Source organism: Chlorocebus sabaeus, chromosome 23 (assembly GCF_047675955.1).
Source record: "Chlorocebus sabaeus isolate Y175 chromosome 23, mChlSab1.0.hap1, whole genome shotgun sequence".
Classification (NCBI taxonomy): Eukaryota; Metazoa; Chordata; class Mammalia; order Primates; family Cercopithecidae; genus Chlorocebus; species Chlorocebus sabaeus.
In genome coordinates, this window is record NC_132926.1 from 47,382,415 (window position 1) to 47,409,243 (window position 26,829).

General features: G+C 43.5%; 1 protein-coding gene and 1 non-coding gene across 4 annotated transcripts in view; one reads left to right on the forward strand and one right to left on the reverse strand.

Moving 5' to 3' along the window:
* Window positions 1-26,567, reverse strand: part of SEC24A (SEC24 homolog A, COPII coat complex component) — a 79,056-nt gene extending 52,489 nt beyond the window's left edge. For all 3 annotated transcript variants that reach the window (XM_038007722.2, XM_073010678.1, XM_008014473.3), the window contains exons 1-6: window positions 26,168-26,567; window positions 15,954-16,421; window positions 10,213-10,386; window positions 5,231-5,308; window positions 1,720-1,880; window positions 1,278-1,450 (exon numbers count right to left, since the gene is read on the reverse strand). In XM_038007722.2, coding sequence (XP_037863650.2) covers window positions 1,278-1,450; window positions 1,720-1,880; window positions 5,231-5,308; window positions 10,213-10,386; window positions 15,954-16,421; window positions 26,168-26,264 — 1,151 coding nt within the window. In that variant the 5' untranslated portion in view covers window positions 26,265-26,567. The remainder of the gene's footprint in view (window positions 1-1,277; window positions 1,451-1,719; window positions 1,881-5,230; window positions 5,309-10,212; window positions 10,387-15,953; window positions 16,422-26,167) is intronic.
* On the forward strand, window positions 15,748-15,807 carry LOC119618488 (U7 small nuclear RNA). The gene has a single exon (XR_005234785.1). It is a non-coding gene; the product is annotated as a U7 small nuclear RNA (small nuclear RNA).
* Window positions 26,568-26,829: the final 262 nt, after the last annotated feature.

A 26,829-nucleotide genomic window follows, 5' to 3' on the forward strand; every position in this document is an offset into this window, starting at 1 on the left:
TAAATATTTAAATCTAAGTCCTATGCAGAAATAGAGTGGATGATTATATTACATAACTAAAATATAGTCTCTTCTTGGCTTGTGTGTAAAACAGTCTAAACTATCAAATGACTTATTTTTTGTTTTGTAAGCCTAGTTGACACTGGAATTAAATTAAACTTAGGTGATGGCCCAAATTGCAAAGTTTATTTAAAAGTTCAGTTTTGCTGAAGATTCTAAATACAATGTAAAGGTACCAAATTTAATTTATCAGAAATTATTGATCACGCACATTTAAGCTTATGGTAAGTTTTTAGGAGGAAAAGGTATTATGTTTGTTATGAAATTAATTTTAAATGACATCAAATAAAGGATTATGTAGAATCAAATCCCTGTGCTTTGGATTTTGAAGAAAGAATGTAACCACCATAATGAAAATGAATATCATAATCTCATTAGAGCCGATAAGAAAAAAATCAGTTCAGGAGTTACATCTCTATTCCTCAAGGTAGGACTTTTCAAATCTCTATTAAGTAAACAAATAAAACAGTTCTGGGCCGGCGCGGTGGCTCACGCCTGTAATCGCAGTACTTTGGGAGGCCAAGGCGGGTGGATCACGAGGTCAGGAGATCGAGACCATCCTGGCTAACATGGTGAAACCCCGTCTCTACTAAAAACAAAAAAATTAGCTGGGTGTGGTGGTGGGCGCCTGTAGTCCCAGCTACTTGGGAGGCTGAGGCAGGAGAATGGCGTGAACCTGGGAGGCGGAGCTTGCAGTGAGCCGAGATCAGGCCATTGCACTCCACCCTGGGCGACAGAGTGAGACTCCGTCTCAAAAAAAAAAAATAAATTAATTAAAAAGAGTTCTGGCCGGGTGCAGTGGCTCACGCCTGTAATCCCAGCACTTTGGGAGGCCGAGGCAGGCAGCCCATGAGGTCAGGAGATCGAGACCATTCAGGTGAACATGGTGAAACCTCGTCTCTACTAAAAATACAAAAAACTAGCTGGGTGTGGTGGCGGGCGCGTGTAGTCTCAGCTTCTCGGGAGGCCGAGGCAGGAGAATGGCATAAACCCTGGGGGCAGAGCTTGCAGTGAGCGGACATTGCGCCACTGCACTCCAGCCCGGGCGGCAGAGCGAGACTGTCTCAAAAAAACAAACAAAAAAAGAGTTCTATCTTCTGTACCCAGAACTTTCATAAATTAATAATTTGTACGGCTTATTCATAACACCTGATGTGCCCCCTGTAATAAACTAGAAAACTTTTCGGATATGCACAATGTCACATCTGAAGCCTTACTCTGGGTTACAGTTGAGTTTCTGGATGTCTTCATGTAAATTTGGAACTGGAGGCTTCAAAGGTGTTGACGGAAGCATGTTTCTTTCTTGAAGAAGATTGACAACTCTTAGACCCTCTGGACGTAGACTTAATCCACTCATGCTTGTGGTTAAATGATTAGCACCTAAGGGAGTCTACAGAAATATAATTTCAAAGTAAGTAACTTTTATTAAGTGTGTAGGGAAGTGGTTAATTTCTCTGTAAATAACAAAAGTGCAATCTAGATCTCTTGGCCAATCTTTTGGTTCTGGAAAGATGTATAAAGACAAAGGCTTTATGAAATATCCATTATTATTCTAATTGGTTACAAAAATGTATAATATATCTTCCTAAAACTTTCTTCATGTGTATACAGTTTAAACCAAATGGAGAAATAGATTAAAGAAAATCCCAAAAAGTTTACCTGAGTAAAGGCTTGTGGCCCACTTGGGTAATTCAAGGAAGAGGGTGGCACTCCAGTTGCACCAGGTGGTGTTGTGTTCTGATAACCAGGAGGTAAGGAGGGATATGAATATCCAACACTTCGGCTCATTTTGGGATTCTTGTTAGTAAGCTGTGGTGTTGCTAGAAACAAGGTAACTTTTAAGTTCTATTTTATACTCCAGAATACTTGATTCATTTATTTAAAAAAAAAAAAAACAACCTTTTTTTTGGAAAAAGGGTCTCACTATCGCCCAGGCTGCAGTGCAGTGGCACAATCACACCTCACTGCAGCCTTAACCTCCTGGACTCAAGTGATCCTCCTGTGTCAGCCTCCAAAATAGCTGAAACGACTGGTGTGTGCCACCATGCCTGGCTAATGTTTTTGTATGTTTTGTAGAGACGGGACTTCACTATGTTGTCCAGGCTAGGATTACAGGTATAAGCCACCACGCCTAGCCCAGAATGCTTTAAATCAACACATAAATCTAATAAAGTATAGGTATTATAACTCCAAAATTCTTTGGATAATTTAATACTTCCATTTATCAACTTTGTAAAATAAGACAAACACCAGTAACAAAGTAATAGCAATGATTAAAATCTATTTTATTGTATTTATTATTTTATTTTTCGAGATGGAGTCTCAACTGTGTTGCCCAGGCTGGAATCCAGTGACACAACCTCGGCTCACTGCAACCTCCCTCTCCTGGGTTCAAGTGATTCTCCTGCTTCAGCCTCCCGAGTAGCTGGGACTACAGGCACGTGCCACCACACCAGCTAATTTTTGTATTTTTAGTAGAGATGGGTTTTACTATATTGCTCAGACTGGTCGCAAACTCCTTGACCTCAGGTGATCCGCCTGTCTTGGCCTCCCAAAGTGCTGCGATTACAGGCATGAGCCACTGTGCCTGGCCAAAAATCTTCTTAATAGATTTATACCAGTTAATATTTTATACTATAGTAGTAGACACAAAAACTAGTTTGCACAGTTAATTTACTTTCATATTGGCTGGGTGTGGTGGCTCATGCCTGTAATCCCAGCACTTTGGGAGGTTGAGGTGGGCGTATCACTTGAGGTCAGGAGTTCGAGACCAGCCTGGCCAACATAGTGAAATCCTATCACTACCAAAAAATACAAAAATTACCCGGGTATGTGGTGGCATGCGCCTGTAGTACCAGCTACTTGGGAGGCTGAGGTGGTAGAACTGCTTGAATCCAGGAGGCGGAGATGAGCCGAGATTGTGCCCACCACACTCCAGCCTGGACAACAGAGGGAAACTCTGTCACACACACACAAAAAAGACCCAACAAAACAAAAGAATAGTTAATTTACTTTCATATCATGTACTAAGTTTTGTATTCAGACTAAAATTTTAATTTAAAACAACTTTAATTAAAACATCCCAGCAGCTGGGCGTGGTGGCTCACGCCTGTAATCCCAGTACTTTGGGAGGCTGAGGTGGGAGGATCATGAGGTCAGGAGACCGAGACCATCCTGGCCAACATGGGGAAATCCCATCTCTACTAAAAATACAAACAATTAGCTGGGCGTGGTGGCGGAAGCCTGTAGTCCCAGCTACTCGGGAGGCTGAGGCAGGAGAATGGTGTGAATCGGGAGGCAGAGCTTGCACTGAGCCGAGATCACACCACTGCACTCCAGCCTGGGCGACAGAGCGAGACTCCGTCTCAAAAAAAAAAAAAAAAAAAAAAATCCTAGCAGGGTGAGGTGGCTCACACCTGTAATCCCAGCACTTTGGGAGGCCAAGGTAGGTGGATTGAGGCCAAGGTCAGGAGATCAAGACTATCCTGGCCAACGTGGTTAAACCCCATCTCTACTAAAAATGCAAAAATTAGCTGGGCGTGGTGGCACGTGCCTGTAATCCCAGCTACTTGGGTGGCTGAGGCAGAAGAATCGATTGAATCAGGGAGTTGGAGGTTGCAGTGAGCCAGGATCACACGACTGCACTCCAACCTAGGTGACAGAGCAAGAATCTATCTCAGGAAAAAAAAAAAAAAAAAAAATCCTAAATGGGCCGTGTGAGGTGGTTCATGTCTGTAATCCCAGCAAATTGGGGAACCAAGGCAGGAGGAATCTCTTCAAGTCAAGGGTTCGAGACTAGCCCAGGCAATATATCGAGACCCAGCCCCCCATCTCTACAAAAATAAAAAACTAGCCTGGCATGGTACCATATGCTTGTAGTCACTGCTACTCCAGGAGGGTGAGGTAGAAGATCACACGAGCCCAGGAGTTTGAGGCTGCAGTGAGCTATAACGGTGCTACTGCACTTGAGCCTGGGTGACAGAAAAAAAATCCTAAAAGTACTCTATAGTCAAAACATACTACTAATAAATCCATGATCCCAATCCTGACAAGAAGAAAAACTTAACAAAAAAATCTAACGCATAGAAATAAAAAATGTTAAATAGTAGAGCCAGATGTTGCGGCACACGCCTATTATCCCAGCACTTTCGGCGGCCAAAATGGGCAGATTGCTGGAGCCCAGGAATTCAAGGCCACCCTGGGTAACATGGTGAAACCCTGCCTGTATAAAAAATACAAAAATTAGGACGGGCGCGGTGGCTCAAGCCTGTAATCCCAGCACTTTGGGAGGCCGAGAAGGGCAGATCACGAGGTCAGGATATCGAGATCATCCTGGCTAACACGGTGAAACCCTGTCTCTACTAAAAAATACAAAAACTAGCCAGGCGAGGTGGCGGGTGCCTGTAGTCCCAGCTACTCGGGAGGCTGAGGCAGAAGAATGGCATAAACCCGGGAGGCAGAGCTTGCAGTGAGCCGAGATCTGGCCATTGCACTCCAGCCTGGGTGGCAGAGCAAGACTCCGTCTCAAAAAAAAAAAAAAAAAATACAAAAATTAGCCAGGGCCTGGGCATGGTGGCTCATGCCTATAATCCTAGCACTTTGGGAGGCTGAGGCGGGCAGATCACTTAAGGTCAGGAGTTAGAGAACAGCCTGGCCAACATGGTGAAACCCTGTCTCTACTAAAAATACAAAAATTAGCAGGGTGTGGTGGCAGGTGCCTCTAACACCAGCTAACTGGGAGGCTTAAGCGGGAGAGTCACTTGAACCCGGGAGGCAGAGGCTGCAGTGAACCGAGATCTTGCCACTGCACTCCCGCCTGAGCAACAGAGTGAGACTCAGTCTCAAAAAACAAAAACAAAAACAAAAAGCTGGAAATGGTGGCACATGGCTATAGTCCCAGCTACTCAGGAGGCTGAGGTGGGAGGACTGCTTGAGTCCAGGAGACTAAGGCTGCAGTGAGCCATGATTGCACCACTGCACTCCAGCCTGAGTGACAGAGTGAAACCCTGTGTCCAAAAAATAAATAAATAAATAAATAAGTTAATAGTATGTATGGCTACATGATCATGAAGTTTCCTTCTTAGTTTCCTATATATTCATACAAGTACCACATATTATTTCTATAATTAGAAAAAAGAGATTAAAAAAAAAAACTTTCATAGCATCTCACCCAATAAGCCACCTCCTTCAATCTCATCGTAACTACTGTGGACCACCATAGATCCGTTATTGGTAGTTGATGTAATACCTAAGAAGGAAATTCATCAACAAGATTTTAATTAGAATGATTATTACAATCTCTGTATGATTTGAACTAATATCAAAAATTTTAAATAATTTTCTAAACAACAAATAATTTAAAACTACAGCCTATTAACAACATCAAAAATCCAAGTTTTTACATATACAATAGTTTCAAGTAATTTAGCTGGAACTTCAGGGAAAGGAAACATGAGTCTTTGGAAAGAGTCTTTTTTCACCTTGCATTGTACCTAAGCCAAAGGCCCAAATAACAAGGCTTTTTCAAAACCTACTCCACCAGAATAACTTCTAGCAAAAGATGGCTCTTTATGAAGTTTGTAAAATTATGTACCATCTGAAAGATTTCAGCAGTTGTGAGAGCTGCATTAAAAACCTCTAAGGAGCCGTACACAATGAAAAAAAAATTATCAAAATCAAAACTACCTAAAGAAAAAGAGGCCTGGTGCAGTGGCTCACACCTGTAATCCCAGCACTTTGGGAGGCCAAAGCAGGCGGATCACGAGGTCAGGAGTTAGAGATCAGCTTGGCCAACATGGGGAAACCCTGTCTCTACTAAAAATACAAAAAAAAATTAGCTGGGCATGGTGGCACGTGCCTGTAATCAGCTACTCAGGAGGCTGAGGCAGAAGAATTGCTTGAACCTGGGAGACAGAGGTTGCTGTGAGCCAAGATTGTGCCACTGCATTCCAGCCTGGGCGACAGAGTGAAACTCCATCTCAAAAAGCAAACAAAAAAAGAAAGCAAAATTATGAGGAACAAAGACCTTACTTTCTTTTCTTTCTTTTTTTTTTTTTTGAGATGGAGTCTCGCTCTGTTGCCCAGGCTGGAGTGCAGTGTTGCGATCTCAGCTCATTGCAACCTCCACCTCCCGGGTTCAAGGGATTCTCCTGCCTCAGCCTCCCGAGTAGCTGGGACTACATGCACGCGCCACCACGCCCGGCTAATTTTTTGTATTTTAGTAGAGACAGGGTTTCACCATGTTGGCCAGGATGGCCTCAAACTCTTGGCCTCATGATCCGCCCACCTCGGCCTCCCAAAGTGCTGGGATTACAGGCATGAGCCATCGTGCCCAGCCCTTATTTTCAAAATATCTAACAAAGAGAGTAGAATCCAAAATTAATTTGAAGATGATATAAATGAATTAGAACAACTGCTTTAAGTCCAGAGGACAACCACTAAAATAGAACTAACATCTTAACATCTCTTCTCCCAAAATTATACAGGATTAAAGACAAATGCCAGGGACATCTGTTTATGAGAACTAAATATTTATTTCCAGTTACCTCTACAAAGTATGAGCTCTAATTCAGGAATAGAAGAAACTAAATTCAGTGAATGGTATTAACCTCTAGCACCTAAGTACAAAACTGCTAACTTCAATGACCGTATTAACACGAAGTAGATAAATTTAATGGTTTAGTCAGTAACTTCTTTCCAGTTCTCAAGACCAACATGACTTTAGCCATGAATTTGTAACAAAAAATCACAGTAAAACTTTTAGCAGAAACAAAAACATTGAGCATATTGTGAATTATTTTTAGTTGTTAAAAAATGTAGGCCGGGCGCCGGTGGCTCACGCCTGTAATCCCTGCACTTTGGGAGGCCGAGGCGGGCGGATCACGAGGTCAGGAGATCGAGACCATCCTGGCTAACACGGTGAAACCCCGTCTCTACTAAAATACAAAAAAATTAGCCGGGCACGGTGGCGGGCGCCTGTAGTCCCAGCTACTCGGGAGGCTGAGGCAGGAGAATGGCACGAACCCGGGAGCGGAGCTTGCAGTGAGCCGAGATGGTGCCACTGCACTCCAGCCTGGGCGACAGAGTGAAGACTCCGCCTCAAAAAAAAAAAAAAAAAAAAAAAAAATGTAGGTAAGGTGTGGACGCTTACACCTGTAATCCCAGCAAGTTGGGAGGCCAAGGCAGGCAGATCACTTGAGCTCCGGAGTTCACACCAGCTTGGGCAACATGGGAAAACCCTGTCTCTACTTGAAAATACAAAAATTAGCCAGGGGTGATGGTGCATGCCTGTAATCTCAGCTACTCAGGAGACTGAGGCACAAGAATCGCTCGAACCTGGGAGGCAGAAGATGCAGTGAGCCAAGATTCTTCCACTGCACTCCAGCCTGGAAAACAGAACTCCAGCCTGGGCAACAGAGTGAGACTTATGTCTCAAAAATGAATAACAGGCCAGGCGCGGTGGCTCAAGCCTGTAATCCCAGCACTCTGGGAGGCCGAGATGGGTGGATCACAAGGTCAGGAGATCGAGACCATCCTGGCTAACACGGTGAAACCCCATCGCTACTAAAAATACAAAAAAATTAGCCGGGCGTGGTGGCAGGCGCCTGTAGTCCCAGCTACTCGGGAGGCTGAGGCAGGAGAATGGCGTGAACACAGGAGGCGGAGCTTGCAGTGAGCCGAGATAGTGCCACTGCACTCCAGCCTGGGCGACAGAGCAAGACTCCGCCTCAAAAAAAAAAAAAAAAAAAAAAGAATAACATAATGTAACGTAACGTAACGTAACATAACATATAAAATAAAATATAAAATAGTAGCTGGGTGTGGTGGTACACACCTGTAGTTCCAACCAGGAGACTGCAGCTTTTGTGAGCTATGATGGCACCTCTACATTCCAGCCTGTGTGACAGAGTAAACTGTATCTCTTTAAATTTTTTTTTTCTTATTTAAATATTTATTGTAGGCTGGGCGCGGTGGCTCAAGCCTGTAATCCCAGCACTTTGGGAGGCTGAGACGGGCGGATCCCGAGGTCAGGAGATCGAGACCATCCTGGCGAACACGGTGAAACCCTGTCTCTACTAACAAAATACAAAAAACTAGCCAGGCGTGGTGGTGGGCGCCTGTAGTCCCAGCTACTTGGGAGGCTGAGGCAGGAGAATGGAGTGAACCCAGGAGGCGGAGCTTGCAGTGAGCTGAGATCCGGCCACTGCGCTCCAGCCCGGGTGACAGAGCGAGACTCCGTCTCAAAAAAAAAAAAAAACAAAACAAAACAAAACAAAACAAAACAAAACAAATATATATATATATATATATATTTATTGTAACTTGATTTTCAAAGTAATATTGTGGCAACCAATGAGACAATGCCTCATCATTTTGTTCCTTTTTTTTTTTTTTTGAGACTGAGTCTTACTCTGTCACCCAGGCTGGAGTACTGTGGTGTGATCTCAGCTCACTGCAACATCCACCTCTCGGGTTCAAGTGATTCTCCTGCCTCAGTCTACTGAATAATTGGGATTACAGGCACATGCCACCATGTCTGGCTAATTTTTGTATTTTTATTTTTTTTGAGACAGAGTCTTGCTCTGTTGCCCAGGCTGGAGTGCAATGGGCAACACTGGAGTGCCTTACGGGTTCAAGCCATTCTCCTGTCTCAGCCTCCCAGGTAGCTGGGACTACAGGTACCCACCACCATTCCTGGCTAATTTGGATTTTGTGGGTTTTTTTTTGAGATGGAGTTTCACTCTTGTCACCCAGGCTGGAGTGTAATGGTGCCATCTTGGCTCACTGCAACCTCCGCCTCCCAGGTTCAGGCGATTCTCCTGCCTCAGCCTCCTGAGTAGCTGGGATTACAGGTGCCTGCCACTATGCCCAGCTAATTTTTGTATTTTTAGTACAGACAGGGTTTTGCCATGTTGGCCAGGCTGGTCTGGAACTCCTGACCTCAGGTGATCCGCCCACCTTGGCCTCCCAAAGTGCTGGAATTACAGGCGTGAGCCACCGCACTTGACCTTAATTTTTGTATATTTAGTAGAGATGGGGTTTCACCACCTTGGCCAGGCTGGTCTCAAACTCCTGACCTAAGGTGATGTGCCCACCTCGGCCTCCCAAAGTGTTGGGATTGAAGACATGAGCCACCACGCCTGCCCTTGTTACTCAATGCTAGCATTATTCTTTTCCCTACTTACAATACTTAATGTAATGCTAGAAGAAAACACAAAAATGATAATACTGATTGTATTCAGTAGTAGAATATGGGCAATGTTTTTACCCCCTCATCTGCTTCCCTATTTCTACATCTTGCTGCAATGATTATATTACTGCTAAAATGAAAAGTAATTCTCCTGCCTCAGCCGCCCAAGTAGCTGGGATTACAGGCACATGCCAGCACGCCTGGCTAATGTTTGTATTTTTAGTAGAGACAGGGTTTCACCATGTTGGCCAGGCTGGTCTCAAACTCCTGACCTCAAGTGATCCACCCGCCTTGGCCTCCCAAAGTGCTAGGATTACAGAGGTGAGCCACTGCGACCAGCCTAAAATCAAATTTCTTACTTTACAAAATATCTTATTTAAATGAACACTTTTATTTCCATTACATCCCAAGATGATGCTTTAAAATATTTTACTTATATAAAACTACATGTAGCTGACACTGATTCCAGGGAGGGGAAAATCAAACTTCAAAAGCTTGTATTTTTTCCACTGCTTGTATAAATGACTTTTATTTAGTTTCATAAGTATGTGTTAACATTTACAATAATAGTGGCAATCAAAATACATCTTGAATGACAAGGGTCAATATTTTAAAAGGATATTTCTAACATTCTAATGTCATGTCAAGAAAAGTAGTAATTCTTCTCTTGCATGCACCTCCAAAAGCCACCTGACTTTATAGCCATGATTTTTAAAAAATTTGCATAGCAACAAAAAAAGTAACAAAATGCTAAAAGCTTTTTTCCCAATGGTAGTCACAGTCTAGCGGATGGCAATGGAATTCCTGAGGAACTTTAAATTGTAAATTCCTATAGCCCATCCCTAACCAAAACTAGATTTTCTGGAAAAAATGTGATTTTAATGCACAGAATTCAGCTAATATTCATCTTTCTACCCTAAGTCAAAACTCGAGGACTTGACTTTGCTTCTTGGTTCACTTACCTTCTTGGTTGACAGCCGAATTAAATGAGGGCTGGGGTACATCTCTATATGATGATGTCTGGGGCATGAGGGCCCTTATTGGGGGTGGGCCTCCAGCTGGAGGGGGCCCATGAGGAGCTCCTGGTTGAAAAGTTGTAGGCAGAGGTGGATTCACTAAGGGAGGTACAGAAGAACCTACGGAAACATCAGTTTTTCACACGTTACTTAAAAACTCAAGACTATGGCCAAAACCAGCCTTTTACCAAAGCTGAGTAACTTCTAAACTTACATTTAAATTATAATCACCAAAGAGTTACCAGAAACATGTTAACTTCCTAAATTTATAATATTTTTCAATCTACATGCATATTACAAATTTCTTTTCTTTCTTTTTTTTTTTGTCACCCAGGCTGGAGTGCAATAGCGTTATCTCAGTTCACTGCAACCTCCACCTCCCGGGTTCAAGAGATTCCCCTGCCTCAGCCTCCTGAGTAGCTGGGACTATAGGCATGCGAAACCATGCCCAGCGAATTTTTTGTAGTTTTAGTAGAGGCAGCGTTTCACCATGTTGGCCAGGCTCGTCTCGAACTCCTGACGTCAGGTGATTTGCCCACCATGGCCTCCCAAAGGGCTGAGATTACAGGCGTGAGCCACTGTGCCCGCCCCATATTTTACAAATTTCTAACTCTACCCTACCAGGCCTCTTACCTGTTAATTATTAAAGCAGAGTAAATACAAAATTTGGATTAAATCACTTCTAGAGTAGATACGTTGCCCTGTTTGTTTTTATTATTATTACTTTAAATTTTAATATAATAGAGATGGGGGTCTCATTTTGTTGCCCAGGCAGATCTTGAATTCCGGGGTTCCAGTGATCCTCCTGTCTTGGCCTCCCAAAGTGCTGGGATTACAGGCGTGGTGAGCCACTGTACGTGGCCAGCCCTGTTTATTAATTTTTCATTAACTGCTCATTAGGTTCAATAGGCCATGTGACATATTCTAGTACAAATTAACATGAATAAAATTTTAATGTTATTAATTTTGTAATATTTTGTTAATTTTGTTTACCAACATAGTTTGTTCCATTAACATCAACTAAGTTTAGAGTGAGACTAAAAATAGAGGGCCGGGCCAGGCACAGTGGATCACCTATGGTCAAGAGTTCAAGACAAGCCTGGCCAACATGGTCAAACTCCATCTCTACTAAAAATACAAAAAATTAGCCAGGCGTGGTGGTGGGCACCTGTAATCCCAGCTACTTGGAAAGCTGAGGCATGAGAATCACTTGAACCTGGGAGGCAGACGTTGCAGTGAGCTGAGATCTCGTCACTGCACTCCAGTCTAGGCAGCAAGAGTGAAACTCTGTCTCAAAATAAATAAATAAAAATAAATAAAAATACGGGGCCAGGCACAGTGGTTCATGTCTATAATCCCAGGACTTTAGGAGATCGAGGCAGAAGGAACACTTTTTTTTTTTATATTCTGAGACAAAGTCTTGTTCTTGTTCCCCAGGCTGGAGTATAATGGTGCGATCTCGGCTCACTGCAACCTCCACCTCCCGGGTTCAAGCGATTCTCCTGCCTCAGCCTCCGGCAGCAGCTGGGTCCACAGGTGTGTGCCACCACCCCTGGCTAATTTTTGTATTTTTAGTAGAGACGGGGTTTCACCATATTGGCCAGGCTGGAGGCTGATCTCAAACTCCTGACGTTGTAATCCACCCACCTTGGCCTCCCAAAGTGCTGGGATTACAGGTGTGAGCCACCGCGCTCGGCCTGAAATTTTTCACAATGTTTCACCAATACTGTTAAATTCTCCAGTATCAAGTTGAAAAATTGCCTATTAGGCTGGGCACAGAGCAAGGCTCCATCTCAAAAAAAAAAAAGAAAAATTGCCTATCACTGAACCTTACAATTGCTAACAAGACTATCAGTGCCTGTTGACAAAACTGAAGACAAAGATTATTGCCATGTAACTCCCTTATCAAAGAAGTGGTCACACATATCTATGGCAGTATAGACAAGTCAAAGGAACAAAGGGGCAAGGTACATTGCCAACTCAGCATGAACAAGAATGTACGATACATCTGGCCACAAAGATGTAACAACTGACAACCTAATGTTTAACAGAATAAAAGTAAACGTACAGAGATTTTCACAGCTTTTAGAAGACTGTTTTTGAACAGATAATCATATATTTCATAAAATGAACATTTTTTTAAGTTGAATAATTTTTATGACACCGATAGCTAGAGTTTCAGAGTCTGCCATCTCAGCCCCTAAATGAGTGTAATGATGTTTAAAGGTGGCCTATCAAAAAAATTCAGGAAAATTTAATATATGAACCAAAAACTTAGTATAACCTAGATACTCACAGTTTTGATACCAGACTATCAGGTACCAACCATCAGTTATGAGTTGGAAAAACAAAAAAAAATGAGCAATTTGAAGGTTCTTTGAAGGTTCAAATGAGAAAAAAGGTTATTTTTTGGGCTCATTTTATTAGTTTATACGTTTTTATTTCCCCTTCTTTCATAAGTTTCAGCACTTTTTTTTTTTTTTGAGATGTAGTCTCGCTCTGTCGCCCAGACTGGAGTGCAGTGGTGCAATCTCAGCTCACCGCAATCTCCGCCTCCTGGGTTCAAGCAATTCTTCTGCCTTAGTCTCCTGAGTAGCTGGGATTACAGGCACGTGCCACCACGCTTGACTAATTTTTGTATTTTTAGTAGACATGGGGTTTTTACCATGTTGGCCAGGCTGGTCTTGAACTCCTGCTCTCAAGTGATCCACCTGCCTCACAGGCGTGAGCCACCACGCCCAGCCTCAGCACTTATTTATGTTTCTCTCACCAAATCTATAGTGGAGACAAGGTACTCTGAGGGTTTCTATTATAGCTAAAGAAATTTCAGATTATTGATAATGTACCTTTTTAAGAGAAGCTATACCTACTCTTAAATAGTTTTTATTTATTTTTAAATAAAATTATTTACAAAAAACAGAGATGGGGTCTCACTATTTTGCTCAGCCTTGTCTTGAACTCCTGGCCTCAAGTGGATCCTCCTGCCTCGGCCTCCCAAAGTGCTAGAATTATAGGTGTGAGCTACCATGCCTGGCCCTTAGTTTTTAAATACATGTTTTCCCAAACTACTTTATTGTGGCTTTGGGCAAATTACTCAAGTCTTATACTTTAGATCTCTAAGAGTTTGTTATGAAGATTAAACAAGATAATGCATGCCTGGCTAGGTGGCTCACACCTGTTATCCCAGAACTTTAGGAATTCCAGGCAGCAGGATCGCTTGAAGTCAAGTTACAGTGAGCTATGTTGCAGTTAAGTGAGCTATGATCGTGCCACCCTACTCTACCCTGGGCGACCGGGTAAGACCCTGTCTGTACAAAAAAATAAAGAACAAAAGATTAGCCAGGCACTCTGACATGCCTACTCAGGGAGGTGAGGCGGGAGGATAGCTTGAGTCCAGGAGTTTGATGACAACAGTGAGCTAGGATTGCGCCAATGCACTCTAGCCTGGGAAACAGAGAGACAGCCTATCTCTAAAAAATAAAAAGCAAAACAGAAAAACAGACAATGATATAAAAGTTTGATAGAGCCTGGAAAATAATACGGATAACATTTTTGTAACACTTAATTTTTTTTTAGACAGAGTCTTACTCTGTCACCTAGGCTGGAGTGCAGTGGCATAATCATAGCTCACTGCAGCCTCAAATGCCTGAGATCAAGCAATTCTCCCACCTCAGTCCCCCAAGTAGCTGAGACTACATATTCATTCATTCAAGTGATTTACGTGTGCCACCACATTCATTCATTTCAAGTGACTGATGCTCACTCATAGTATCAAATGAATTAGAACAAAAGTAACATGAAGGATTTTGGCTCTAGTAATTGCAGGTCAGAAGATTTCCACAAAGAAACTTAGGTTTCTAGAAGCAACTTTAATCTTTACAAGGCCAAAATGCATTCACCAGGGCCAATGTCTGATCAAAGGCTTGGAAAAATAAAGTTTCACCCATTAACAATTTACTAAGCCTGATGGAGTATATGCCATATAAACACACATGAATTTAAAAAGGTAACTATTGATATTAGTATTTCACTTGGAAGCCTTCACTAGTTCATAAAAAATCCTTCACTTGAGGATGTCTGCTGAGAAGCATCAACCTGAAGATCCCAATACATAATTTTAAATGCTTTTGAAAGAAATACTACTAATGTTAATAAATGTGGCTGGGGTCGGGCGCAGTGGCTCACGCCTGTAATCCCAGCACTTTGGGAGGTGAGGCGGGTGGATCATGAGGTCAGCAAATCGAGACCATCCTGGCTAACACGGTGAGACCCTGTCTCTACCAAAAATACAAAAAATTAGCCAGGCGTGTTGGCGGGCACCTGTAGTCCCAGCTACTCGGGAGGCGGAGGCAGGAGAATGGCATGAACCCGGAAGGCACAGGTTGCAGTGAGCCGAGATTGCACCACTGCACTCCAGCCTGGGAGACAGAGTGAGACTCTGTCTTTAAATAAATAAATAAATAAATAAATAAATAAATGTGGCCAGGCGTGGTGGCTCATACCTGTAATTCTAGCACTTTGGGAGGCTGAGGTAGGTGGATTACCTGAGGTCAGGAGTTCAAGACCAGCCTGGCCAACATGGTGAAACCACATCTCTACTAAAGTACAAAAAGTTAGCTAGGTGCAGTGGCACATGCCTGTAATCCCATAATCCCAGCTACTCTGGAGGCTGAGGCAGGAGAATCGCTTGAACCCGGTAGGCAGAGGTTGCAGTGAGCCGAGATCACGCCATTGCACTCCAGCATGGGCTACACAGTAAGACTGTGTAAAAAAAAAAAAAAAAAGTGTTTAAAAAAAAAAAGTATAACACCTTGCTGATTTTAATAGCAAAAAAGGAAAAGTCCAACCAAACACTGAGGTTAAAAGATAAAAAGATCAAAGTCAGTCTAAGAATACATAATATGTAGCTTTGTCCTCAAGCTGATGTACAGATTCAACACAATCTCTATGAAAACCCAGCTATCAGCCAGATGCAATGGCTCACGCTTGTAATCCCAGCACTTTGGGAGGCAGAGGCCAGCGGATTACCTGAGGTCAAGAGTTGGAGACCAGCCTGGCCAACATGGTAAAACCCTGTCTCTACTAAAACAAATACAAAATTAGCTGGGTGTGGTGGCGAGTGCCTGTAATCCCAGCTACTTGGGAGGCTGAGGCAGGAGAATTGTTTGAACCAGGAGATGCAGGTTGCAGTGAGTCAAGATCGCACTATTGCACTCCAGCCTGGGCGAAAAGAGCAAAACTCTGTCTCAAAAAAAAAAAAAACAAACAAACAAACCACAAAACCCATCTCTACTAAAATTACAAAAATCAGCCGAGCATGCTGGTCACGCCTGTGGTCCCAGGGGAGGCTGAGGCAGGAGAATCACTTGAACCCCGGAGGCAGAGGTTGCAGTAAGCTGAGATTGTACCACTGCATTCCAGCCTGGGTGACAGAGCAAGACCCATCTCAAAAAAAAAAAAGAGAAAAAAAAAACTACTAATGAGTGTTACAGCTTACTTAATTTGTCTAGCAAGCTTTCTGGTTTTTGCTGGAAAGCCGAAAAACAAAAAACAACAACAAAAAACTACTAATAATTTTAAAAGTCCTATTTTCCATATGGTTTTCAGGCCTCAAGTATTATTTCAAATATCTAAATAAGCAGAAGTTTCACATTTTTACATTTTAAGCACTTCTATAAGAATACTACCTGACTTTACGAAGCTATTTTGAAGTGAAGGATATCCAGAAGAAACATATTGATGATTTGTGGTTAAGCTTGTATTTCCAGATACAGTTGGTTGGGATGATGCAGGAGGACAATGGTTTGTTTGTGTGGCTGTGGATGGATAGTTATATTGCCAATTCAAAGGTGGTGGCAGGTTGGCTCCAGGAAGAAAGCTACTAGAAGGCATTGGTGTAGTACATGAGTTCTGAGAAGTAGGTAATGGCATTCGGGGAGCAGGACCACTATGAAGCAAAGGTGTCACTGGATTAGAGGCCACAGGTGGTCTATTAAGAGTCTGCCCAGATCCCTGAGAACCACCATAGTTAGACTGTCCAGAGACTGGATTCAAAGTCTTTGCTGGTATTGGATGAGAGTAGGATCCTGGAAGCTGGAAATTGTATCCTTGGCTCACTGACTCTTGTGAAGACAGCAGTGCATTTTGGACAGGACCTTCCAATAAAAGGAGGACAAATTAGTCTTACCAATGAATATAGCAACACTTTAAAAAATAAAGTAAAACATATATTCTTACGGTCAGCAATAAAAACACATAACCCAATTAAAAAATAAGCAAAGGACTTAAATAGACATTCAAATATACCTCCAAAGAAGATAGCTAATAAGCACATGCCAAAACATTCAATATCATCAGTCATTAGAGAAATACAAACATCATCAGTCATAACAGAAATGCAAATGAAAACCACAATGAAGGCCAGCGCAGTGGCTCACATCTGTAATCCCAGCACTTTGGGAGGCCAAGGCAGGTGGATAGCTTGAGCCCAGGAGTTCAAGACCAGCCTGGGCAACATGGTGAAACCTCATGCCTATAAAAAATACAAAAAGTAGCCAGCCTTGATGGTGTGCACCTGTAGTCCTAGCTACTTGGGGGACTGAGGCAGGAGGATCGCTTGAACCCAGGAGGTCAAGGCTGCAGTGAGCCGAAGCCATACCACTGCACTCCAGCCTGGATGACAAAAAAAAAAAAAAAAAGATGGACTAAACAGTAGCAAGTAACAGAGTGAATACAGAGATGTCTGAATAAATGAAAACATTTGTAAAAAATTAATGTATAAGCATATGTTGGGTCGCTTGGATAAAAATAGGCCATCTCACAGCCCGATGTTGCCACAAGATGTCCTGGCCTAGTTTCATATTTGTATTACAATTTTATTTATTTAGTTACTTATTGATTGATTGATTGAGACAGCACCTCACTCTGTTGTCCAAGCTGGAGTACAGTGGCACAATCGTGGCTCACTGCAGCTCTGACCTCCTGGGCTCAAGCGATCCTCTCATCCAAGCCTCCTGAGAAGCTGGGACTACAGGCATGCGCCACCACACCTACTAAACTTTTTTTTTTTTGGTAGAGACAGAGACTCACTATGTTGCCCAGACTGGTCTCAAATTGCTGAGGTCAAGTAATCCTCCTGCCTCGGCCTCTATAAGTGCTAGGATTACAGGCATGAGCAAACAGGTTGTATTTACAATCTTATCACAAGCTAATATGCTAAAGAGGTGCCTTCAAGCCAGGTATAGCCAAGTGAAAGCCAAATACCACCAAAATGTACAAAATAAGCAAAAATTTGACAGGTCAATAAAGATGAAAAGATGCCAGGCATGGTGGCTCACACCTATAATCCCAACACTTTGGGAGGCCAAGGTGGGCAGATAGCTTGAGCTCAGGAGTTCAAGACCAGCCTGGACATAATAGTAAGACCTTGTCTCTATAAAAAATGTAAGAATTAGTAGGGCATGGTGGCACATGCCTGTAAGCCCCAGCTACTTGGGGCTGAAGCAGGAGGATCACTGAGTGCAGGAGGTTAAGGCGCAGGGAGCTGTGTTCACACCACTGCACTCTAGCCTCTGTGACAAAGTGAGACCCTGTCTCCTGTCTCAAAAAAAAAAAAAAAAAAAAAGAGTATGAGGTCATAAGGCCAACTGGCAGGAAGACAGATACAAAAGAACTTGTTTTGTGGTAGTCACTATCATAGATATACTGTGAGTAACTATTACATGAAATATTTTTTTCTGACCTCCCTCCCCACTATGTGAAAATCATATATGGATCAACTGCAAGCAATTCACAAAAAGTGTAGTAATAAATATATAATGACACGTTAACTAAATGGAAAATTTTTTTAAATTCTGAAGTCATTACTAAGTGGCCCATCAAAACAATGGGTCAGTGAGGCCAGGCGCAGTGGCTCACGTCTGTAATCCCAGCACCTTGGGAGGCCGAGGCAGGCGGATCATAAGGTCAAGAGATTGAGATCATCCTGGCTAACACGGTGAAACTCCGTCTCTACTAAAAATACAAAAAATTAGCTGGGCGTGGTGGCGGGCACGTGTAGTCCCAGCTACTTGGGAGGCTGAGGCAGGAGAATGGTGTGAACCCAGGAGGCAGAGCTTGCAGTGAGCGGAGATTGCGCCACTGTACTCCAGCAGGGGCAACAGAGCGAGACTCTGTCTCTAAATAAATAAATAAATAAATAAATAAATAAAAATAAAAATAATAATGGGTCAGTGATTGTGAAGGGGTCCAGAATATACTACTATGGCATAAAAAATCATTTTAAGCAGATGGCATTTGAGTTTCTAAAATCTCTTATCTGCCTAAAACGGAGACTTCCAAAAGAACTCAATTGTCATAATCTACTTCCCAGGGGCAACCAGGAAAGATACCAATCTGACTCATGACCTGAGATGAGAAATATCCATACCACACCTAAACAGACATCATCACAAAAACTATCATATCTATTCTAAGAGTCCATTTATCCTTCCTATAAGTCTATTTTCCAGTAAATGTCCTTTCCCCCACCCCACCCTTCCCCTGTTAAAATGCTATAGAGGTTGGGCATGGTGGCTCATGCCTGTAATCCCAGCACACTTGAGGCCAAAGCAGAACTACTTGAGCTGAGGAGTGGAAGACCAGCCTGGGCAACATAGCAAGACTCCATTTCTACAAAAAAAAAAATTAAAAATTAAAAAATTAGCCAGGAGTGGTGGCACACACCTGTAGACTTAGCTTCTCAGGAGGCTGAGGCAAGAGGACTGCTTGAGCACAGGAGTCTGACTTCAGTGAGCTATAATCAAGCATTCCACCCTGGGCTACAGAGTGAGAACGTGTGTCAAAAACAAAAAGGAAAAAGTGAGCATGACAGTCACCCAAATAATGTTCCAACATATTCAAAATTAAAACAATCAAATCAATTGTGGTTTCAAACAAAATGTAGCATATTGTTTAATGTTTTAAAATTGAATTATATTGCTTTTTATTTTTTATTTTTTTGAGACGGAGTCTCGCTGTGTTGCCCAAGCTAAAGTGCAGTGGTGTGATCTCAGCTCACTACAACCTCTGACTCCTGGGTTCAGGCGATTCTCCCGCCTCACTCAGCCTCTCGAGTAGCTGGGATTACAGGCGTGCACCACCACGCCTGGCTAATTTTTGTATTTTTAGTAGAGACGGGATTTCATCATGTTGGTCAGGCTGTTCTTGAACTTCTGACCTCAAGTGATCTGGCCACCTTGGCCTCCCAAAGTGCTGGGATTACAGGCATGAGCCACCACGTCCAGCCATTTGTTGATATTTTTAATGTTTGGTTTTATAATAGTATAATAGCTATAAACCTTATGAAGTTTACATCTAGCTTTGTGTTTGCATATACGCATTTAATAAAAACTTTTGCCAGGCATGTTGGCTTAATCTTGTAATCCAAGTATTTTGAAAAGCCAAGGCAGCAGCACGGCTTGACCTCAGGAGTTCAAGAACAACCTGGGTAATATAGTGAGACACCATCTCTACAAAAAAAAATAAATAATTAGCCAGTACTTGGGAGGCTGAGGTAGAAGGATCACTTGAACCCAAGAGATCAAGCCTGCAGTTGGCTGTGATCATGCCCCTGCACTCTAGCCTGGGCAACGAGTGAGAACCTGTCTCAGAAGTAAAATAAATAAATAAATAATTTAACATTGGGATGGCAGAGAAATATTTAGTAGCTATACATTACTCAAATTTTTAAAAAACTGATTTGAGGAAATAGCACTCATGGGATTTTAAGTGGAATTGAATATGGGTGATGAAGAGAGGAAAGAATCTAGGATGACTCCTAGGTTTCTGGCTTGAGCAACCTGGTGGATGGCCGTGTTTATTCATTTGAACAGAAAGAGAAAAGAATAGAAATGTAAGCCAGGCATGGTGGCTCATGCCTGTAATCCCAGCACTTTAGAAAAGTCAAGGTGGGAGGATCACTTGAGGCCAGGAGTTTGAGACCAGCTTGGGCAATATGGCAAGTCCGTCTCTACAAAATATATGTTTTGGTTGCGTGTGTGTGTGTGTGGTTTTTTTTTTTTTTTAGAAATGAGGTCTCACTCTGTCACCCAGGCTGAAGTGTCACACCTCACTGCAGCCTCGACCTCCCAGGCTCAAGCGATCCTCCCACCTCCCCTCTTGAGTAGCTGGGACTACCGGCGTGCACCATTGTACCTGGCTAATTTTTTAATTTTTTGTAGAGATCGGGTCTCCCTAAGTTGTCCAGGCTGGTCTCGAACTCCTGGGCTCAAGGGATCTTCTTGACTTGGCTTCCCAAAGTACTAAGATTACAAGCATGAGCCACCCCACCCACTTGATCAAGGATCAAGGATCAAGGATCACTTGAGCCCAGGAGTTCAAGGCTGCAGTGAGCTATCATTGCATCATTGCATTCTGGCCAGGGCGACAGAATAAGATGCTGTCTTTAAAAAAAAAAAAAAAAAAAAGTCAGGTTCAGTGGCTCATGCCTGTAATCCCAACACTTTGGGAGGCCGAGGTGGGTGGATCACCTGAAGTCAGAAGTTCAAGACCAGCCTGACCAACATGGTGAAACCCCATCTCTACTAAAAATAGAAAAATTAGCCGGGTGTGGTGGCACATGCCTACAGTCCCAGCTACTCAGGAGGCTGAGGCAGGAGAATTGCTTGAACCCAGGAGGTGGAGGTTGCAATGACTGGCAATCACGCCACTGCACTCCAGCCTGGGTGACAGAGCAAGACTCTGTCTCAAAAAAACAAAGGTGGGGGATGGCAAAGGGAAGAGAGATTGAAGAGTTATTTTAAACACACTAATTTTCAGGTGCCACCAATGAAAGTGGAGATGTCCAGTATAAAGATAACTTTTTTTTTTTTTTTTTTTGAGACGGAGTCTTGCTCTGTCGCCCAGGCTGGAGTACAGTGGCACGATCTCTGCTCACTGCAAGCCCCACCTCCCGGGTTCACGCCATTCTCCTGCCTCAGCCTCCCGAGTAGCTGGGACTACAGGCGCCCGCCACCATGCCCGGCTAATTTTTCGTATTTTTTAATAGAGACGGGGGTTTCACCGTGTTAACCAGGATGGTCTCGATCTCCTGACCTCATGATCCACCCGCCTTGGCCTCCCAAAGTGCTGGGATTACAGGCGTGAGCTACCGCGCCCGGCCGCAGTATAAAGATACTTATCTGCGCTGGGTGCGGTGGCTCAGGCTTGTAATCCTAGCACTTTGGGAGGTGGAGGCGGGCAGATCATGAGGTCAGGAGAGCAACAGCATCCTGACTAAGATGGGGAAACCCCATCTCTTCTAAAAATACAAAAAATTTGCCAGGTGTGGTGGCAGGTGCCAGTGGTCCCAGCTACTCCGGAGGCTGAGAAAGGAGAATTGCTTGAACCCAGGAGGCAGAGATTTCAGTGAGCCAAGATCATGCCACCCCACTCCAGCCTGGGCAACAGAGCAAGACTCTGCTTAAAAAAAAAAAAAGGTATTTATCTGCAGCCAAAGCGATAGGTTTCAGCTTAAGATATAATTTTGGGAGTCACTGATATATGCATAAGATTTAAAACCATGGGAATTAAAGACACCCAGGGAGCATGTAAGAAAAACAGGTCACCTTGAAGAGCACCAATATTGAAGGAGGAGAGAGAAAAAAACAATCAGAAATGGAAGAAATATTGAGAATACTGCTGTTGAGAAATAGCAATCAAAAAAAAGAAAGAAAACCATAACCACCCTTTTGGTAATATCCTAGAAACCAAAGAAAGCAATTGTTGTAAAAATAAAATAACAACCAAAGGTATCAAATGCAGCTCGGAAAATGAGGACTGAAAAATATTTTTCTATTTAATAACCAGGAAGCCATTTGTGGCCTTATTTATTTATTTTAAGATGAATTCTTGCTCTGTCACTCAGGCTGGAGTACAATGGCGCAATCTTGGCTCATTGCAACCTCTGCCTCCCAGGTTCAAGCAATTCTCCTGTCTCAGTCTCCTGAGTAGCTGGGATTACAGGGGCATGCCACCATGCCTGGCTAATTTTTGTATTTTTAGTAGAGACAGGGTTTCATCACATTGGTCAGGCTGGTCTTGAACTCCTGACCTCAGCTGATCCGCCCGCCTCGGCCTCCCAAAGTGCTGGATTACAGGCGTGAGGCACCACGCCCGGCTGACAGGGTTTTCTAAGTCTTTGTGTATACATATGGCCTTTGCAAAAATTGATAGCGAGACTGCAAGACCTCTTAAACTAATGGATCTTAATCTGATTATCATGTAATAACGCTAAAGGCAAATAATAACTTCCATCATTAATTAGTGCATTTATTGACTGAATCAACTTGCAAAGGCAGTTAGAAACTGCAGTTTTGTTTTGTTTTGGTTTTTCAGAACTGGTCTCACTTTGTCCCCCAGGCTAGAGTACAGTGGTGCAATCTTGGCTCACTGCAGCCTTAATCTCCAACGTTCAAGTGATCCTCCTGCCTCAGCCCCTGAAGTAACTGGGATTATAGGTGTGTGTCACCATGCTTGTCTAATTTTTTGTATCTTTAGTAGAGATGGGTTTCAACATTTGACCAGGTTGGTCTCAAATTCCTGACCTCGTGATCCTCCCGCCTCCATCTCCCAAAGTGCTGGGATTACAGGTGTGAACCACTACGCCTGACCCAGGCTTTCCTAAAGAAACTTATAGCTTTTTGGCCAGGCTTGTCTCAAACTCCTGACCTCAGGTGATCTGCCCGCCTCAGCCAAAGTGCTGGGATTACAGGTGTGAGCCACCACACCCGGCCACATGAGATTTTTTACTAGTGCAGATTCTGGGATCCTTTTGAATCCTATGAAATAGGATTTTACAAAGGTGGGACCTGAGATCTCAATTCGTACCATTATTATAGCAGGTTCCTCTGATTCTGAAGCTGCTAGTTGGGTGGGAAACACTCATCTGCATTCATTCTTGCCTCTAACTTTCTAATTTAGCTTCTTTACCCACACATCCCAAAATTGTCCTTAATAAGGCCACAAGGCCTTATTGCACTCTAGTCTTGCACTCTAGCCTGGGCAACAAAAGTGAAACTCCATCTCAAAAAAAAAAAAAAAAAAAAAAAAGAATTTTCAACAGAATATGCAAGCATCAACTACTGCTCTGGAATAGTTAAGCAAAACTAGATCCCAGCATTGAAACATTTTCTCACCTTCTTGAAAAATATCCTCTCCTCCAACTTGATACCACATCCCTACCCTCTGTATTATTAGCAGGACGAACAATAAAACAACCCAGGCTAGGCTTGGTAGCTCATGCCTCTAATCTCAGCACTTTGGAAGGCTGAGTCAGGAGGATCACCTGAGGCCAGGAATTTCAGACCAGCCTAGGCAACACAGAGAGACCCGTCAATACAAAAAAAAAAAAAATTATATATAGATATTACATTATATATAATATAGATAAAAATATATTTTTTATATATATATATTAGGCTGGGCGTGGTGGCTCATGCCTGTAATCCCAGCACTTTGGGAGGCCAAGGTGGGCAGATCATTATGAGGTTTGGAGTTCAAGACTAGCCTGGCCAACATGGTGAAACCCCATCTGTACTAAAAATACAAAAATTAGCCAGGCATGGTGGTGCATGCCTGTAATTCCAGCTACTCGGGAGGCTGAGGCACGAGAATCACTTGAACCTGGGAGATGGAGGTTGCAGTGAGCTGAGATCAAGCCACTGTACTCCAGCCTGGGCAAAAGAGTGAAACTCTGACACAAAAAATAATAATAATAAAATATATACATTTTATATATATAATTTATATTTTATACTTATATAACAAATAGGGCCTGGTGGTATGCACCTATAGTTCTAGCTACTGAGAAGGCTGAGGTGTGAGGATTGCTTGAGCCCAGGAGTAACAGTGAGTTGTGATCCTGCCACTTCACTCCAGCTTGAGGGACAGTGTAAGCAAGACCCTGTCTCAAAAAAAAAAAAAAAAAAGGCAAAAAACAAAAAACTTGTAGAGGCCAGGTGCAGTGGCTCACACCTGTAATCCCAGCACTTTGGGAGGCCGAGGTGGGTGGATCACTGGACATCAGCCTGACCAACATGGTGAAAACCTGTCTCTATTAAAAATACGAAAATTAGCTAGGTGTGGTGACACCTAATCCCAGCTACTTGGGAGGCTGTAATCCCAGCTACTTGGGAGGCTGAGGCAGGAGAATCGCTTGAACCTGGAAAGTGGAGGTTGCAGTGAGTTGAGATTGTGCCATTGCACTCCAGCCTGGGGGACAAAAGCAAAACTCCGCCTCAAAAAAAACCAAAAAACAAACAAACAAACAAAAAAAACCTGTAGAAATGGAACTTATAAAAAGACTATGAAAATTATATTTTAAAAAAGAGGTCTGGGCACAGTGGCTCAGGCCTGTAATTACAGCACTTTGGAAGGCTAAGGAGGCAGGAGAATTGCTTGAACCCGGGAAGCGGAGGTTGCAGTGAACCGAGATCATGCCACTGCACTCCAGCCTGGGTGACAGAACAAGGCTCCATCTCAAAAAAAAAAAAGAAAAAAAAAGATGTGGAACAAATATCTGTTGGACTGCATCAACTCAACATAGTGACAATATCTCTAATACAGCATTCCACAGTGGTCAAATCCCTTTAACATTTCAATATTATGACAACTACACTCATATATAAACATTGAAGCACATTTGAGGATTTGTCATTTAAAGTTAATGTAAAACTGCAATTTATAGATAAGAAAAATCCATAGTCGTGTAACATATTTTTTCTCATCCTCAGTGTAAATGTTACTAAATATCCTAGAATAAAATGTAGTTTACATAATCTGTTACCATAATTTTGAGAAAGAATGGTTAACTCAATACCCTTTCAGTGGCTTTCTTCCACTTATTCTTTCTTCTGCCCACAGAGTTGCCTACTCACAGACATTTTTAAAAGTCTTTTAGAGCCATCTTTGTAAAGAAAACAGCGGTCTTCTCTAAAAACAATGTAATTTAGTGATTTTAGTCACTGTTTTCTCCAACTTCACAGAAATCTTAGACTCTAATGGGCAACTTAAGTTCTTTAGCATTATTCTACTAGTCTTATTTCTGTAAACCAAAGATCTGTAGGTAAATTGGTAAGTAGGCAATCTGTCAGCAGAAAGTCTTTGTTGATTGTAACAACTGAAATAATCTTAGCAAATCACAATGTAGGATGATTTAAGGAATCCTAGAAGAGGTATAAAATTATAAGACATTCTCACACCAAATGACAAACTATAATGTACATGTGGACTCTTGTCAGAGATTCAGAGAGTTGTGTCCAACCACTTTCCAAATGCTGTACAGACATCTAGAAATCAAGCAGGAGATCCTTCTACTTGGTTTTTCCAGCTGAAACACTGAACAGCTGTTGTAGGTACAATTCTGGGAAGGTTCTGGGAGAGATGAGTAGGCCCTAAAGGGGTGTCCTAAAAGCATGCATACATCTCCAGAAACTCAGACTGAGTACGACGCCCCCCCACCACTTCAGGGCCTGCAAAACCCAGATGAATCGGACCCCAAATCCTGCTCTCTAGAAAACTGGGGTGAGGTGGCATGGAAGGCGGAGGCACCCAAACACTATGATCCTTATATTCGAGTTTTGAGGCATTTTCTCACCCATGTTTCACCCAGGGCGTTGCATACAGCAGGTGCTCATTTACTGTTTCGGTGACCGACTGAATAAATAAATGTGAAAGACTGAGCCGAGCCTGGGGCTACAGGTGCACAATCGCCGTGGTCCCCTGGCCCAGCCGCCCACCACCACCCGCGCCAGAACCCGGTTAAGGAGGTCACCCTCTCTATCTATGTCGCTTCAAGCAGCAGTGGTACGCAACGGTCAGTCAGCCCTGGCCAGGCTGCGCCCTCCCCCAGGACAGCACTCACCGTTGGTGTAGGGAGACCCCGAGGCCAAGGCGGCTCCGTTCTGGGCCTGGAGGCTGGCTGCGGCACCGCCGGAGGCCGGTATTCCCGGCTGGGACATGACGACGGCGGTTATCTGGGTTGGAAGGGGCTGGTTGGGGTCGACAACAGCGCACAAGAAGAGAGCTGAAAGACCACTGCTGAAAGCGGAGGGAGGAAGCTAACAACTTAAGACTGAAGACTGGGAGAAGAGAGGGGGGCGCATTAAGCCCGAGGCATGGCGCTGCACTCTCCCCAGGCCACCGGCGGCCACGGCCTAGCCTGGGAGATGAGGCTTGGGAGTCGGGCCCGCGGGGCCGCGAACGCCCGGCTAGAAGGCGGCAGACTAAACCTGGCGAGAAGGAGGGAGGCCTTGGCCGGAAGTGCCTGTCAGCCGCCGGCCGCGCAGCCGCAATCAGGACACGTGGCACTTCCGGCTCCTGGCTCGCAGCCGCTGTCGCGCCGGCGAGCTCTTCTCTGCCAGCCGGGCTGCCCCGAGGCCACCTGACAGCTCCTGGTGCCCCGACCCCGACGACCGTGCCCGTCCTCGCTGCCACGTCACCGACTCTCACGGCCGGCCGGAAGTGCCATGTGTCACCGCTACGGAAATTCCCGCCGTTGTGAACGTGACCTCGTTCGCAGAGCTG